The sequence below is a fragment of the Procambarus clarkii genome, chromosome 6 (assembly GCF_040958095.1).
Source record: "Procambarus clarkii isolate CNS0578487 chromosome 6, FALCON_Pclarkii_2.0, whole genome shotgun sequence".
In the NCBI taxonomy this organism is placed as follows: domain Eukaryota; kingdom Metazoa; phylum Arthropoda; class Malacostraca; order Decapoda; family Cambaridae; genus Procambarus; species Procambarus clarkii.
The window spans coordinates 17,122,322-17,140,368 of NC_091155.1; the positions used below are offsets into that span (position 1 = coordinate 17,122,322).

The window sequence follows — 18,047 nt, forward strand, 5'->3', positions numbered from 1 at the left end:
ATATAAAAATGACACTGGCATGGCTCTCCATCAATAGTATTGAGTTGTAATTCCTTGATGACATCTTGATATATATATATTTTAATTCCTATGTTAATGACTCGTATGAACAAAAAATATTAATCCTCAAAGTGTTTGCAGAGAGTTGCCCTCATACTGGTATGGACAACTGTGTCCCTGAGTCGCTCCGGGCCGAGCTGAACATGACGGTGGACATGGGACACGGCTGCTCGAACACGGACACCACTGGTCACTATACCAGACACGGGTCATGGACACGGCCGCAATTATGATGTCAGTAAAGCTGGAAAAGAGACCGAAGGGACACGCATATAGCAGCTACTCTACACTTGGTGATGCTTACAATCCATGGAGGACACGCAGCTACCGACGGATATGGTCACCACCGCGGACATGGGCGTGTCACAGGCTACGGGGAACTTCCCGCTAAGGGAGACGACTACAGGACGTCGGGCGGAAGAGGTCACGCAGGAATGGAAACTCAAGATTACTCTAGTGGCTCGGACACTGACTACCTTTCAGCGTACCGTGTGGTACTTGCCGGCGAATATGGCAAGGAACATAGTGGGAGCCAAAGTAGTGGATATGGCAACAGTTATGGCAAAACCCATGACAATATTTACAATTTTGGGCAGGAGGGTAGCCATGACAATGGACAACACAGCAGTCGCGACGATATCTATGGCAGAACGAGCGTTAACAATCATTTCAACTATGGCAAGGGAGGGTGTAGTGGTAGTTTTTTCACAGGACATTCTAATGGCAACTTGCATAGCGATATATATAATGTCTATGGCATCAGCCAAGGTAAGAGTCCTATAAAAAGCATTGGATATATGCATACGTATAGCTGTGGGGGATATTGGAAAGGAATTCCTTCTCCCTATAAGTATGGACATGGGAATGGTGGTAATTATGGATATAGAAACAGCTATAGCAAAGGAAAGAGTTATAGTGGGAGTATAGGACACGGTGGAGGTTACAGTAACGATTATGGACATGGTGGTGCCTATAATCACGAACATGGGCATGGAGGTGGTAGTTCTAGCTATAGTACAGGCTACGGGCACGGTAGCAATTTAGAGCAAGGTGGTGGACATAGTAGCAGCAGTTCAGGACATGCCCATGGATATGGCAAGCAACAGGGACATGGTAGCAGCAGCAGTTTAGGCCATACTGGTGGAAATGACAAGGGACATGGATATGGTAGCAGTAGTCTAGGGTATGGTGATGTATATGGCAAGGAATATGGACATGGTATCAGCAGTTTTGGACATACTGGTGGATATAACAATGGAAATGTACATGGAAGCAGCAGTTTAAAGCATGGTGATGGATATGGCCAGCAACATGGACATGGAAGCACCAGCAGTTTAGACCATGCTGACCGCTACAGTAGCCAACATAGACCTGTCACCAGCATGGCACACGGCAGTAACTACCAGGAATATGGATATGAAAAAAACATTGCCAAGGGACAAGGGTATGACCATTACTCTGGATATGGTCATGACAATGACAAGTTAAACGAACAAATGACTATGTCTGGCTACGGTGATTGATATACCAAGCATGTATCTATGATGGGTATGGTGAATGATATACCAAGCATATACGTATACTTGATTGATATAGCAAGTACATATCTATGTCTGGGTTTTGTGATTGATTTGGCAAGCAAATCAATGAGGGACATAGACTAAGAAACGGGTATGTTAGTAAACACACGCATCATCCTTAACACTACAGAGCAAGGACGCTAAATTAAATTGTATGGGCTTATCTGAACACATTGATATTGACAGTATTGAATGTGCGTATACTCTAATTGTAATTTTCAACGTTACATTATGACTTTCGTTTGACGTGCCAGTTATGTCAGCCAAATGTTGCATATATATATATATATATATATATATATATATATATATATATATATATATATATATATATATATATATATATGAATGAAAACTCACACCCCAGAAGTGACTCGAACCCATACTCCCAGGAGCAAAGCAACTGGTAACTACAGGGCGCCTTAATCCACTTGACCATCACGGCCGTCAAAAGGAAGTGATAGCCGAGGCTATTTGAGCCACTTCCCCGACGGCAACTCGGATGGTAATCTTGGGCATAGCATTTCACCAAATCACCTCATTCTTTGGGGCACACGTGAGGAACACAAATGCGAACAAGCCTGAATGGTCCCCAGGACTATATGCGAATGAAAACTCACACCCCAGTTTTCATTCGCATATAGTCCTGGGGACCATTCAGGCTTGTTCGCATTTGTGTTCCTCACGTGTGCCCCAAAGAATGAGGTGATTTGGTGAAATGCTATGCCCAAGATTACCATCCGAGTTGCCGTCGGGGAAGTAGCTCAAATAGCCTCGGCTATCACTTCCTTTTGACGGCCGTGATGGTCAAGTGGATTAAGGCGCCCTGTAGTTACCAGTTGCTTTGCTCCTGGGAGTATGGGTTCGAGTCACTTCTGGGGTGTGAGTTTTCATTCGCATATAGTCCTGGGGACCATTCAGGCTTGTTCGCATTTGTGTTCCTCACGTGTGCCCCAAAGAATGAGGTGATTTGGTGAAATGCTATGCCCAAGATTACCATCCGAGTTGCCGTCGGGGAAGTGGCTCAAATAGCCTCGGCTATCACTTCCTTTTGACGGCCGTGATGGTCAAGTGGATTAAGGCGCCCTGTAGTTACCAGTTGCTTTGCTCCTGGGAGTATGGGTTCGAGTCACTTCTGGGGTGTGAGTTTTCATTCGCATATAGTCCTGGGGACCATTCAGGCTTGTTCGCATATATATATATATATATATATATATATATATATATATATATATATATATATATATATATATATATATATATATATAATGTGTGTGTGTGTGTGTGATATAATCTCACATTTTTTGTCCTCTCTTTAAACAGTTTACACATAGATAATGTTTTAATACACAAAGTCATTTATATCTTTCTTTGTGCCATGATTACTTAACTATGTTATGTGTTCTATCGATTGTTTTTTTTTATAATTGTTTTGTTACTCAAATAAACATTTGTTGTTATTATCTCATGCGAGTTTTATTAGTATTCTACAACAACCACACTAAGTACTTCGGGTCTACTTAATTTATTCAACTTCTAATTCCAAGTTGTTGTGTGTTAAATTGATCTCACACATCTTCAAGAACAACGCAAGCATGAAGGGTTTAACTAAGTGCATGTAATGTGTGCATAGACAAGTTCGGTGTACTCGAAAACGTTATACAAAAGTACACAAACACTTCAGTTGTACACAATTCATCTTCTGAGGTGTGGTTTAGTGATTATATCTTCAGCCCCGATATTGAGACTTCTCTTCTTCACCAGCTAGTGTACTTTATTCCCGAACATAGCAAAACTTTTTTTGCAAATTGTCACTGCATACACAACAAGTGTAATACACTCTAGGGGCCTCGTAGCCTGGTGGATAGTGCGCAGGATTCGTAATTCTGTGGCGCGGGTTCGATTCCCGCACGAGGCAGAAACAAATGGGCAAAGTTTCTTTCACCCTGAATGCCCCTGTTACCTAGCAGTATATAGGTACCTGGGAGTTAGTCAGCTGTCACGGGCTGCTTCCTGGGGTGTGTGTGGTGTGGAAAAAAAAAAAAGTAGTTAGTAAACAGTTGATTGACAGTTGAGAGGCGGGCCGAAAGAGCAAAGCTCAACCCCCGACAAAACACAACTAGTAAACACACTCAGTGTATTAGTATACCGTCGGGTACACTTATCTGTGTATATAACGCTTAGCTTTACAAATGGGTTCCGGTAGTGCAGTCGGGTTTGTTTTCGACTCAGAATCGAGAATTCCAGGTTCGAATTCCGGGCGAGACAGAAATGGTTGGGCGCATTTTCCTATCACCTAATGCAGCTGTTCACCTAGCAGTAAGTAAGTGTTAGTCAACTTGTTGTGGGGTTGCATTCTGGACGGGGTCAGTAAGTTGACCCTGGAGAGCAAGGGGGGGGGACCTCAATATGATCCTAACGTATATGAATACATTCCGGCTGCCTGTCCCCCGATGCAATGAATTATTATAAATTATTATTATTATACATAATATTGGTGTAGTTATCCATTGTTTATTTAAAAAAAAGCGACAAGGTATTTTTTATCAAATATTTCACTAATAGTGCATAATCTAAATTTCAATGAGAGTTATTTCAGAAGAAATACAATACATATATACAATTTACTTTACATTTAAAAACATGAATGATAAAAAAACTTGTGAAAAAATATCAAAATAAAACAGATCATGTCTACCTAAGACGATTCTCTTCTACTGAGAAGGCTAAAGCATTATAGAAAACGGATAAATTATATGGAATGACTATGCCAACGAGAAAGTAAACCCACTAGGACTAACGTCAACCCACTAGGACTTAAGTCAACCCACTAGGACTTAAGTCAACTCACTTGGACTTAAGTCACTACAGATAATCATTAAACTGTGGTATTGTTTTCTAGTTACATATGATCGTTGCAGTCATGGGTTTTAGTTCAACTACGCTATTGTGACTTATTGCCTGCATCGTAGCTATATCAGATGAAACATAAAAATGGGGTTCATGATAACCTAAACTATTTAAAACTTCCACTGGATTTTGCCCAACCACTTGGGTTGGATAGTAAATCGACGGTCTTGCTGCATGCAAGTCGGCGTTCAATCCCCGACCGTCCAAGAGGTTGGGTACCATTCCTCCACCTCCCCCCTACCGTCCCATCCCAAATCCTTATCCTCACCCCCCTCCAAGTACTATATAGTTGTAATGACTTGGCGCTTTCCCATGATTGCCCTCCCTTCTCCTCTCACTGGATTTGTTAACGTGACAGTGATGTTAGTTTGACAAACTGTGACTGTAACTTAGCCACAGTAACTCAGACTGTATTAAATTAGCTAAACTAAGTTAGCTAAGTTGAACTAAACCTTGTGGTTCATTTTCTAAGCCCACTATGTCCCTCTGTAACCTTTCCACTTCCACTCACAGGATGGGTTTAGGAGGATTTTACTGCTGCTGTTGCACATCCAAGATAATAATATACATTAATCTACCTAAATAAGTGGATAAAAATTGTGTCTTATAGGAATTGTTATAAATCAGATTTACATTGTCGATAAAGATTTTGAGAGCAGATGGCTTATATTGAGAAACAATAGACATGTGATTGTTTGTTGTATAGCCGCAGACTGCTAGTAAGTGGTCGAGTGATTGTTAGTTCTGTCTCCAGGATGCTAATGTATGGTCGAGTGATTATATGTAGTATAACCCCAGGCAGCTAGTCGAGTGTTTCTTCCAGCAGGTTTTGCTTTCCTTTCGGTCATCGGTGCGAAGATATTTGTAATAGATTATGCTCTCTTAACTTCACCTCACTTCAGTTTTTGTTGTTTCCATTTCTGTCCATTGAGCTGTTCAAAATGGCCAACATTATTAATAAGTTCGACTACTCCATTAATCCCATCACTTCCGTCTGGGTACCTGGTCACTTGAAACATAAGGGGTCACGGCCTAACCTAAACCATGCTTAGCAAATTCGGTCCTGTATCTCGGGTAGGGTCTGTATCGGGTTCGGGCCAGTTTTGCTTTTGCGAAGATATTTCTTCTGTTGCAGAGTTGACGGGCCAGCCTGGCCCTACTTTGCACAAACAAACGTATTAACATCTGCTGGCCAACTACCTATCGCAACGACCTTCGATTGGAGGGCGTCCTCTGTGCTTGTCTGATTAGCACACGTCAAGTCACCTCCACTCCAATCATGCAATAAACATAAGTTATTAAAGAACAAATCCACAAGGGCCGTAACGAGGATTACATCGTTTTACATCCTCTTCACGGCCCTTGTGGATTGGTTCATTAATGCATCACACTATTGTGATTTTTGTGTGTATAACATAAGTTATTGTATGGGTTGAGGTTCACACTTCAGCAACGCTCACTGTTTCCCGTCTCCTCACTGGCTGTCCAATATAATGCACCTGCCAGATGCCGAACAGGTTATTGATAATATGATAATCCTCCTCAAAATGATCCTTTTTAATGATGTGATTCAAAACAATATCATTCCAGTACATGTTTTTTCTATTCCTAAAGATCTCTCTTCCGCTGTTCGTTACTTGTGGTCCACTTCTGCCACGACGTAATCTTTATGTTGGAGATTATGGTGTGACCAACACCTAAATAGGGCTTAAGCCCAACACCAAACGATGTTAACGAGTCATTGATGGAAATATATTAGGGTCTCTTCTCTGGGTAAGATTGGATGCAGATCAGGGCCCATAACACCACTGTACCTTACCCTGAGCTTACCTTGCGTTGATTCTGGGGGTCAAGGTCCCCGCGGCCCGGTCTCTCACTAGGCCCCCTGGTCTGTACATTTACGTACTTAAGTACAGGTCTCCCAGTACTGTACGTTTAAGTACTGGCAATTCCGAGCTTCATCAGCAAACGTTTTATGTAAACTAATAAAGAAACTAATCTGGTATTCGTTTCTTTTAAGTACTGCGCACATCATTTATGTTAATAAAATATGATTTTGATCCGATTTTGTGATCTGAAACCAAATTCCTTGAAATTTTGTTTTTGTTTTACTTTTTGCAATATATAATTGATTGTACACTTTTTTTATTTGAGTTAAACAATACTGAGGGATTTTGTATTGGTGAGTAGATTTTTGTATCTGGATTTGCTACCATTGTGGACTGGGGGTTATATATATATTTGTTCTAACGATGCCTGGAATTTTTGGCCCTCAAGTTATTTATTGTTGAATGCTGCAATTAATTACATCACATAGGTTGTTTTATCATTTACTGTATTATTGATATCTCTCTACTGAATAATTTGCCTCTTAGCGAGGTCATAGAGAAGTTAATTTTCATTGGGGTGAGTTGAGACAAAAATAAACATTTTTTGCCAATTTAACATTGTAAGCGTCAGCAACTGTTGGTAATATTGTCTCATACATTGTAAGCTTTATTACTTTATTTTGAGAAAATAATAAGTTTTATTGTTGTTATGAGAATAAGTTTCGTATGTACTCTGGATGTTTTTATTAGCGTCTTTTCTTCAAGTTATAGTGACTGAAAATGTAGAATATCTTTTTGCTCTAAGTCTACTTTAGTCTTGAACTATGTTAAGAAATGTTTTGTTGCTGGTTGGGCAGTAAGCTTTGTGGTTGCGTAAATTATCTGTCGGAGGTTGGTCACTTCAACCAACACTCAGTTCCTACACCCCATCCAACATCAAGCTCCTACACCCCACCCTATACCCGGCTCCTACACCCAGCTCCTACACCTGGTTGCTATATCCCCCTCCCCAACACCCAGCTCCTACACCCCACCCTATACCCGGCTCCTACACCCGGCTCCTACACCTGGTTGCTATATCCCCCTCCCCAACACCCAGCTCCTACACCCGGCTCCAGTACCCCACCCAACACCCTGTTCCCACACCCCTCCCTACACCCATCCAACACTCAGCTACTTCGTAATTTATCACATTACTCGGCCTTAAGAGACTTAAACTCACCTCCCTATTCTAAGACGTTTCTTTCCATTCAGTTTAAACGTAATGTGGGCTGGATAAAATGCCTGAACAATGTAATTGTGTGGCCTAATTAGTGATTTGAAAGAAAATGGTGAATGACGCATTGTGTGATATGAAAGAAAATAGTGATAAGCTTGTAGTTTGCTATGAAAGAAAATGGTGAATGGCTTGTTTTTTGTCATGAAAGAAAATGATGAATGGCCTGTTTTCTGTCATGAAATAAAATGATGGATGACCTGTTTTCTGTCATAAAATAGAATGATAATTGACCTGTTTTCTCTCATGAAAGAAATTAATGCATGGCCTTTTACAGATGTATTTTTTAAGGAGAGTAAACAAATGTTCTATAAAATACAATATTTAATTTAGAACACACTCGACAACATACAACATACAACGCAACAACACATGCGAATCTTCGGGACTTCTGCAACAGCCAGAATCACCTTGTTTATTCTCCAGACTTTTATGGCTGAGCATTAAACACTTATTTTCCATAGCCGCCCCCACCGTGGCCGCCCCCGCCTTGTCCTCCATAGCCGCCCCCGCCATCTCCACCGTGGCCGCCACCGCCTTGTCCTCCGAAGCCGCCCCCACCGTGGCCGCCACCGCCTTGTCCTCCATAGCCACCCCCGCCATCTCCACCGTGGCCGCCCCCGTCACCACCTTGTGGACCACCAAGGTTGTAGTTATTGCTGGATTCACCACTAACTCCGTAGCCTCCTCCGTGTCCTCCTCCTCCTCCTCCTCCGTGTCCACCTCCGAACCCTCCACCGTGTCCTCCTCCTCCTCCTCCTCCTCCTCCTCCTCCACCTCCGTGTCCACCGCCGTAATCATTTTGTGCCTGACTGAAGGATAGGAGGAGAACCACGCCGAACAGTGCCAGGAACACCCTCTGAAAAGTAAATATAAATATAAATGTAAATAACATTGTATATATATATATATATATATATATATATATATATATATATATATATATATATATATATATATATATATCTCTTCCCACAACCAAACCATCGCCAGAGAAATCCTTGTAAACAACACAGAAATCATCGATAGATACAGCGATAGCAGACGGCTTGACGTTTGCGAGGCACTACACATTAAAAAGTCAACACCAGCAATCAACAGCCAACTAATGCACAACTATATTCTACCCACCTCAAGACTCCGCTCCAATATAGAAGCATCAAGAAATATGGACCAATAGGCTTTCTACAATCACTTCCATTCAATACCCATTGTTTCGTGTTCTGTCTTGTGTTGATGAAATTAATACCCTATTAATACCACCTCACCCCATCCACCTCACTCAAATGTAGATATAAACAAATCGGAGACGTGTAAGTTCTATTCCGTTGTGTATGTGTTAACTAAAGTCTTTGAAAATGTAATAAGTTTTACGAAACGCGCTCAAGTGTCGCGTCAGACTAGAAATAAAAATGAATTTTGGAGAATTGATTTTTGAATTACCACCAACAGTGAAAAGAAATGTACGAAAGATTAAGAAAATTCGTGTTAGAATTATTAATCTTACTTTTTCGGTCATATTTAATAATATATATATATATATATATATATATATATATATATATATATATATATATATATATATATATATATAGCAAACGACAACAGCTTGAGTAATGACATTCAATCAGACACTCGAACGAAGGTCAAGAAAGACAACTTCGGCATTTTACCAAGCAGACCATGAGTGTACGCAATAAGGAACCTAACCGGTACCTAACTGAGATTTTAAGCCTTCCCTGAGGCGCTACTAAAGCATCTGGAGTTGTTTTTTAATCTCTTTCGTCTATGGCATAAAAACCGCAAACCGCAAAATATATAAATTAGAATCTTACAGGACAATATCAAGTAAAGTAGATATGAATATAGAAGACAAATCAGGAGAGGTAAATTTGAACATTAGTAAGTTGGCCTCTGAGTGCGATATAGTTACAGGCCGCCAAACACACACTGAAACTACGACGTTGGTACAACGTTCGAACAAGTTTTAACACCTCCTAACCAGTTATAACAACCAATATAGCAAGTTGTAACAACGTTCTAATACGTCATAAACACGTTAAGCCAAGATGTAAGAACTTTATTACATGTTGTAACAAGCGGAAAATAGAGACAGTTACGGTTTGTGTTTCCAGGGAGACTCATTTTTCCTCATGTAGATGAATGAAAAGCACATTAACTTATTCACTCAATTGATCCGACAAGTTTGACAGTAATAAATAGGTCATAAATAATCCTGGGTTAATTTTTAAACTATAACTAATAAATTTTAGCAAACTTATTATGGTGTGTTTCTGTCCATGGATGACTGCAAAATTCGGCTTGTGTTTACATTTTCGCAATCATCAGCATGATCACAGTCTCTCGTGTGTACGAACTTCTTAAATAAAAACAAGGAAAACCTCGCGTCCCTCGGTGTTAGGGTAAACTTCCGTCAACATATCTGAACTATTTAGAGTTCCAAGGTAAATGTCCGCTTCGTGTAGAAATAACTAAAAAAATGACAATAATATATTGGCCAATGTCGTTCCGAATTTCAGACAATAAAAATTCATACAAAAATTATTAAAAAAAAAACTTAATACAAAAGACTTATCTGTGAACTTAATGGCAGGTATGCACTTATATCCACTACACCATACTCAGAGCCCTAAAGAGGTGGGAATTCCACTTGTGTAATGGATACAAGTGTGTTACCTGCTAGTACGTGCGTCCCTATACTTGCACTTAATACCAAAGCAGGTTTATGTAAACCATAAAAGCCTATCGGATATTTTACGTTAACCTATAAGACAAACCATGATCAAGTGTTGACTGTGCGGTCGATGACAGGACTGAGTGAGGAGCTTGGGGCTGTGAGGCTTATATAAAGGTTCACAGTTATAGGCACAATGAAAGCCATTTGTTTTGTGCTCCAGAGGGCCACGACCGTCGAGACACTCTGTGCCAAGCTGTCACCGCTAGTGAAAGTTGGGCGAGCAAAAACATTGTGTTGAAATGTGTCTTGATGAGAGTTTACTGGTGTAGCTGGCGCTGTGTAGACGAGATCAGGGGTGAGAGTTTATCTGTAACCGTGTACCTAGTTGTGCTAGCATAGCTGAACAAGTATAGCTGTACTAAACTAATTTTACTAGCATAGTTGTACTCGTCTAGTTGTACTAGCAAAGCTGTACTAGCATAGGTGTACCAGCATAGATATATTCGTCTAATTATATTCCTTTAGTTGTACTAGCTATGGCTATCCAGGTTGTACTCACCTAAGTGTACTTAAGTAACAATTTACATAAACCTTAATTAGATACAATATATTCATTATAATACATCAAACAGGGTGAATACCAACAAAAATAATCGTCTGCAGTTGTTCCTAATACAGGGGTCGTAGTCCTAAGGGCTCGAGGCAGAAACAAATGGACCGTTTCTTTCAGCTGATGATCCTATTCACCTAGCAGTAAATAGATACCTGCAAGTTAGATAGCTGTTACGGGCTTGCATGCTGGAGATGTGTATGAGAGAGAAATATAGTAGCAGATATGATTGAAGAAAAATAGGTCGGAAGTCAGTACATTAGGTAACTGATGGTTAGAAAGGCGGAGTTCTAGAGCTAACAAGCTCGATCCTGCAGGCACACGTAGTAAATAAACACTGTCTCAATAAAATTTGGAAATAAAAATTAATCCAATCGAGATTGTCTAAAAATATATATCACTCAATTCTGGTGGAACAAAAATATATATATTGATTTTTTTTTACATTGCAGAGAGATGCAAGATTCTGAAAGTCACTCTCAGAGAAACAGAGACCACATATACCTCCACATCTCCTAAGACTTGACACACTGATAAACAATCAATCAATTACCATGTAAGAAATTGAAAGTCCTGCAAAGTTATGAAACTAGGAGTATGATCAAGAAGACCTTAAAGAAAGATAAAGATTTGCAGGTCCACATAATTCCACTCCGATGTTGGAGGAGCACAAAAGCATAATAACGTCTGAACAGAAACAAAAATGAAAGTTATTCGAATAGCCACAAGACTTGTACAAAACACAGAGAAGATCCACCCTGAAGCTTACAGCCTCAGAATGGAACCCCCCTTAATCAAACATAAATTAAAACTGGAGAAAGTGGAGACAGTCAAGAAGGCTGGTCCCGGAATTGAGAGGAATGAACAACAGCAAACGAATCAGAGAACTAAACCTCACTACTCACGAGGACAGGAGGAAATAGGGGACATATGATAACTCTAGATAAGGTTTTAAGAGTTTGTCCACTTTGTCAAAGTGAACAAAGAAGCAAGGTTCATAATGGGTAATACAGGAAAGAGGAAGCATAGATGGAAATTGTAAACACTAATGAGTTATATTAACGTCAGAAAGATTTCTTATTGCGCAAAAATTCTAAATAACTTTAACGGATTAGATGAAGATACCGTGGCAACAGAGCTTCAAACGCATATGTAACGTTTTTTGAAAGAAAAGTGTGTGACATGACGTCGCGCCATCTACGATCCAGGTGCCGAACTATTAGAGTTGACCCTCCCATTAATCTTAGTTTCCCTATCTTCTAGTCTGCTGTGTTGGACGGTGGCGACCAACAGTGGAAATGTTCTTCGGTCGACCTGAAGGTGCTAGCTAGCCAAGTGGGCTAGTTGAGCGCTGTGGACTTTGCTGGTTGAGCGTACTAGCGAGCATGCTAAGGAGGGGAAGCGTTTGAAGACGTCTCCATAATTGCATCTAGCGTAAGGGCTAGTGGCGCGTTTAAAACCTCGTCAGAGGCATATATAGTGCCCGTCATCCGTGACGCTGGCTAGCGTGAGGGCAAGTAACGCCGCTCTGGATAACCTCACATAGAATTGTAAATATTAATGGTGAAGGGTAATAATAACGGGTTATTTCAAGTGCTATTATTTTTATTTACCATAAATATTACACTATATTTCCACCAAGGTTAGAGTCCTCTGAACTTGAGCAGGATCTTAATTTAAAAAGAACCCGGTTACGGATGGTTCGTAACAAAGAGCATTTAATAGCTCAAAAAGTCGGGGCTTAGAAGCTCTTCCCTGAAAAAACATCTAGATGAATACTTCTTGGTGAATAAAATGTCATTATCCAAGTTCATTGTGGTTAGCAATTTACATGACTGAGGTGTGGATCACGTAATGCATTCAAGTTAAAGTGGCACACCAGGTGGAGGCCTAAAGTTCTTAGTTGGATACCAGTTGTGAACCTTTGAAATCCTTCTTTATTGCTTTATTGTGTTCACACAACAAACCAGCTACTGGCGACAGCTGTGGCGGTCAGTAGTGAGAGGCTCCGATGGCCTAGGTGAATATAAGGTTATTATCCACGTTTATTGTGGTTGGTTGTATAATATATATATATATATATATATATATATATATATATATATATATATATATATATATATATATATATATATATATATATATATATATATATATAATATATTATACTAAGCTATTACAATTTGGACTATTAGAGTTTTGTTTTTCGCTTTATTTTTTCCGGACTAAAACATAAGAATAAAGGCAATTGCAAAATTCCTACTGGCCTATATGAGGCAGCTCCTATTTACAACCTCCCAATCCCAATCATATACATGTCCAACCCACGTTTGAAACAATCAAGGGATCCCACCTTCGCGCAGAGCCCTCAAGGTGCTCACGAAGTAAAGGAAGTACCTAAGCAAATTTGGGTTGTTGGATATCTGGTTAGGTACCTGGATAGAACTTTTTGTGCCAGAGAGAGGGGGAACAGGTTTAGGGTTAGCTATCCGGAAGCAGGAATTGGTAATGTTGTTAACAACATGGACGATATTATGGCTGGAAATGGGAACAAATCCATTATTTGTATCAGTGCCATAAGATTTAAAGTTCAAACAAATTTATTACTGGCGGTCCATCACATCATAGTAATTCTTTCGACTAAATAGTTATTATGTATACTATCATTTCAAACGCATGGGCTGGATTACTGGTGTGATGATGAAAATAATTTACTGCATAAAATTGCACTTGATATTCCGGATTGCCTATACATAGGCAAGCTACCTGATGCATGAACTGTGGATGGTATCACTATGGGCTTTACCCTGGGTGTTCTGTCTGCGGATTATGAGTTCCACTGATGAGAAATGCCAAGTTTACCTGGACCTTAAACCCCAACGTGAAATGCATGTTGGTGACATCTGCTCGTTTTCTCCTTCTCTCCCATGTCTGTCTCTTACACATTTAATCTGTTCCATGTTTATCTCTCTCATTTTTAATCTCTCCAGACGTTTAATCTCTCTCGTATCTATTTCTCTCATTTTTAGTCTCTCCCATGTTCAATCTTTCCCCATGTCTATTATCTCTCACGTTTAATTTCTTGTTCGATTAATCTCTCCCCTTATTTAGTCTCTCGGATGTTTAATCTCCCCCATGTTTAGTCTCTCCTATGTTTAATCTCTTCTATGTTTAGCCTCTCCTATGTTTAGTATTTCCTATGTTGGACCTCTCCTATGTTTAGTTTCCTATGTTAAGCTCCTCCTTTGTTTAGTTTCCCATGTTAAGCCATGTTTGGTACTATGTTTACTCTCTCCTATGTTAAGCTTCCTCCGGCCACTCCCTGTACCCCACTTCGCGTGCCAGTTAGCCCCAGTGACAAAATGGTTACAAGAATGAGTGGTGGTGTGGTGGCCCCCTTGGCCTTCTTTCCCCGGCTCAGAGTCTTTTCACAACCATCACAAAAGCATAGGAAACAAAAGAAAAAACAAAAGGGCGATAGTGCCAAAAAAAAAAAAAGGTCAATGTAAAATGAATTAAAGTTTCTCAGTTCTTGACCAACTAAGTAACTGCCTCTGAGGGAGGCCAGTGTCTTCCCATCATTCTTTTTTGTGTTCACCTGGATTTTTTTGGGGGGTATTGACCCCTATTTGTTGTGGTCTTGGCCTTGGATGTTGTGATCTTGTCTCTAATTGTTTTGGAATTTTGGTTTTTGAAGGTTTAGAACTCGGTTGTTGTGGTTTAGATCTTGATTGTTGTGGTCTTGGCTTTGTTATTGTCTTGGTCTTGGTTCTTGTGGTCTTGACCACTGTTGTTGTTGTGGATCTGACGTTTGGTACTGTGGTCTTGGCCTTGGTTGTTTTGGACTTGACCTCTGGATTTTGGCTTGGTTGTTGTGGATTTGACCTTTGGTTCTTGGCCTTGGTTGTTAAGGACTTGACCACTGTTGTTGTGGACCTAACATTTGGTACTGTGGTCTTGGCCTTGGTTGTTGTGGACTTGACCTTTGGTACTGTGGTCTTGGCCTTGGTTGTTGTGGATTTGACCTGTGGTACTGTGGTCTTGGCCTTGGTTGTTGTGGACTTAAACTTGGGTGCTGTTGTCAAGACGTTGGTTATTGGGGTGTTGACCTTTTTTAGTTGTGGTCTTGCCCTTAGTTTCTGTGATCTTGATCTAGGTTGTTTTGGTCTGTACCTTAGTTATTGTTGTTGTCTTGACTTTGGCTTTTGTGGTCTTGTTCTTAGATGTTATTTTCAACTTGGTACATGTCGCCTTCACACGGGTTGTTGAGGTCTTGACATTGGAAGTTGTGGTCCTAATTTTGGTTGTTACGGTCAAGACCTTTGCTGCTCAGGTCTTGATCATGGTTATAGTTGTCATGACATTTTTATATTCTTAACTTTCGTTGCTATAGTCTTGAACTTGGTTGCCTGGCTGACGCTATATTTGCTTGGCACTAAATGTCAGGTCTTTAGGCAATATAATTCCCAAATATTTTACATGCTTTTTTTTCAGTTGTGTGAGGTGATCTCATCATGTCTTGCTCCCTGTATTATCTTGAAGTTCATCACTTCTTTCATACCTAAGTATCTTATTACTGTAAAATATCATACTATTATCCGTTGCTCAATCGAAGACATTATTAATACGGGTTTGTTGATTTTTCAGTGTCCTCTACAGAGGTAATTTTCATGCTGATTTTTTATCTGTAAAGGCTGACTCGAAGGTGACTAGATTTCTTTTTATCTGAAGGAAGAATGAGAAAAGCAGTGGCTGTGCCCTGAAGTACAGAGCTTTTCACTGTGCTTAGATTTTATTTTATTTAAGTGACTGTTACTTTTCGCGTTCTGTTTGACACAAAATGAATAATCCAACGGTCCACTTTACCCGTTCTTCCTAACGATCTCATTTTATGGGCTATCATTTCATGGTCATATTTATCAGATGCCTTTGCAAACTGTTTATATATAACTTTTACATTTTATATTTCTTCTATTGCCTCTGTGATTTTGATATAGTGGTTGATGAATTCCGAAAGACAGGATCTTCCCGGTCCAAATCCTTGCTGACCTGGTTTGTAGAGTCCATTCTTCTCTAAACAACTTCTATAAAAAAAAAGCTCCTAACCACTCTTTATAAAACTTTTAATATGTTAGATGTTAGTGAGACTGGTCTATAGGGTTTTGCCTAAGCTTTAATTCCTCCCTTGTGTAGTACATTTATATCGGTTGATTTAGGTGCTCTTAGACTCTCCCCCGTGTCCAAGCTTTTTCTCCATGTAAACAAAAACAGTCGCATTACCTGTACTTTACATTCTTTACGGATATTGAATACCAAGATTCAGGTCCTGGTGCTAAGAACATGTGCATATTGTTACTTTCTCTTTCGAAAGCCGCAATGTTCTTATTGATATTAGTTACACTGTCAGGGGTTTGGGTATCATTTATAGAGAAACCGTCCAGATCTTCCACTTACATGTTGATTATTGGGGGCTAAATAAAACATCACACAGATCTTTAAGGATTTAACTAATTTCCATATTTTTCTATGAATATGAACCTTCGCTTTGCAGGTATAAGTCCATAACTGGAGGATTATTATTATTATTTTTTCTTTGCACATATATGAAGAAATATTTTGAGTTTTCTTTTATTTCTAGTATGCCTTTTTGTTCCAACTTCATTTTTCAGTCTGGCATGATTTCTTTATTATGTTTAAATAAAAAATTGTTTTGTTAACATTCGTGACTGCTGAAATATTTCCGTTATTTTTTTCGTCTGTAGTTTCGTCTTCTAGATCCTCAGCATTAACATTTACGGTGACTTCAAGAGCATCAGTATTATTATTTACCATGTCTTCTAGAACATCAGCAATAACGTTTACCATGTCTTCTAGAACATCAGCAATAACGTTTACCATGTCTTCTAGAACATCAGCAATAACGTTTACCATGTCTTCTAGAGCATCAGCATTGACATTTACCATTCATTTATTTTCCAAAGAAAAAGTTTCTGCAATATAATTATATAATATTTATAAAAATAATTAAAAGTATCGTAATCATTTTCCGGATTACTCTCCTATGACATCATCATTATTAGCTAAACTTCATGCTTTGGGGATTGGTTTTTAAAATATTTTTATGTTTATACTTTTCGCTCACGATATGTTGATGCCAATGATTATGATGATACCTGTTTTGATGGGTAAAATACTGAATATTAGGATTAAATACATATAATAAATCTATATTAATATTAAATGCATATCATAAATCACCTAAATATTTGTTTTAATCTGAATGTGTACTTTTACGATATTATCTACTACTTATGTTTTTTGTTTGTCTAAAACTGTGTGTTTGTTTGGGTGCGTGTTTGGGAAAGGGGGGGTGTACACGCGCGTGTGCGCTGCTGGGAGAGCGCTTGCGTGATATTATCTCTGTACAGGCTGAAACAGAAGCAAAGTATCGAAAATACATTTCTGCTGCCACCTGGCCACCTTGAAGGCGGTAACTAAACAAAACAGTCATTACATCACAGATTGCTTTTATGTCGCATTGGAGAACATTGCGTCACCTTATACAGCCTTTTGTCGCCTGTTTATTGAGCGTTACTACAGTAAGGAATTATTAGGCATTAATCAAGAGCAATATTTCAATGATCAATATATTATCTAAGTTCTAATGTTCTGAATAGAATTCAGGGGGGAAAATATGTTCCTATTGCTTAATTTGATATCGGTAGATAACTAATTTAATCATCTAATAATATTTGCTTTCAGATTATTTATTAAACGTTTTTTCAAATCATTGAATTATTAGGCATTAATCAAGAGCAATAATTCAATGATCAATATATTATCTAAGTTTTAATGTCCTGAATAGAATTCAGGGGGAAAATATGTTCCTATTGCTTGATTTGATATCGGTAGATAACTAATTTAAACATCTAATAATATTTGCTTTCAGATTATTTATTAAACGTTTTTTTTAACATGTGACTAATATGAAATAGTCTTCAAATTATTTTTCGTCCAAAGACAGAGGTTAGAGCGAGTCTGACCTTCACCGGGGACTGGAAGCTGAGTATATAAACGCTGAACT

General features: G+C 39.1%; 2 protein-coding genes across 2 annotated transcripts; one reads left to right on the forward strand and one right to left on the reverse strand.

The window, feature by feature from the left end:
- Positions 1-356: 356 nt before the first annotated feature.
- Positions 357-1,583, forward strand: LOC123753905 (filaggrin-2-like). Its single transcript, XM_069310372.1, has one exon. The coding sequence runs from the start codon at positions 357-359 to the stop codon at positions 1,581-1,583; it is 1,227 nt and encodes a 408-aa protein (XP_069166473.1).
- Positions 1,584-8,106: 6,523 nt separating this feature from the next.
- LOC123753906 (uncharacterized) lies at positions 8,107-9,340 on the reverse strand. Its single transcript, XM_069310380.1, has 2 exons — positions 9,329-9,340; positions 8,107-8,514 (listed from the first exon to the last, which is right to left on the reverse strand). The coding sequence occupies exons 1-2, from the start codon at positions 9,338-9,340 to the stop codon at positions 8,107-8,109; spliced, it is 420 nt and encodes a 139-aa protein (XP_069166481.1).
- Between the last annotated feature and the right edge of the window lie 8,707 nt (positions 9,341-18,047).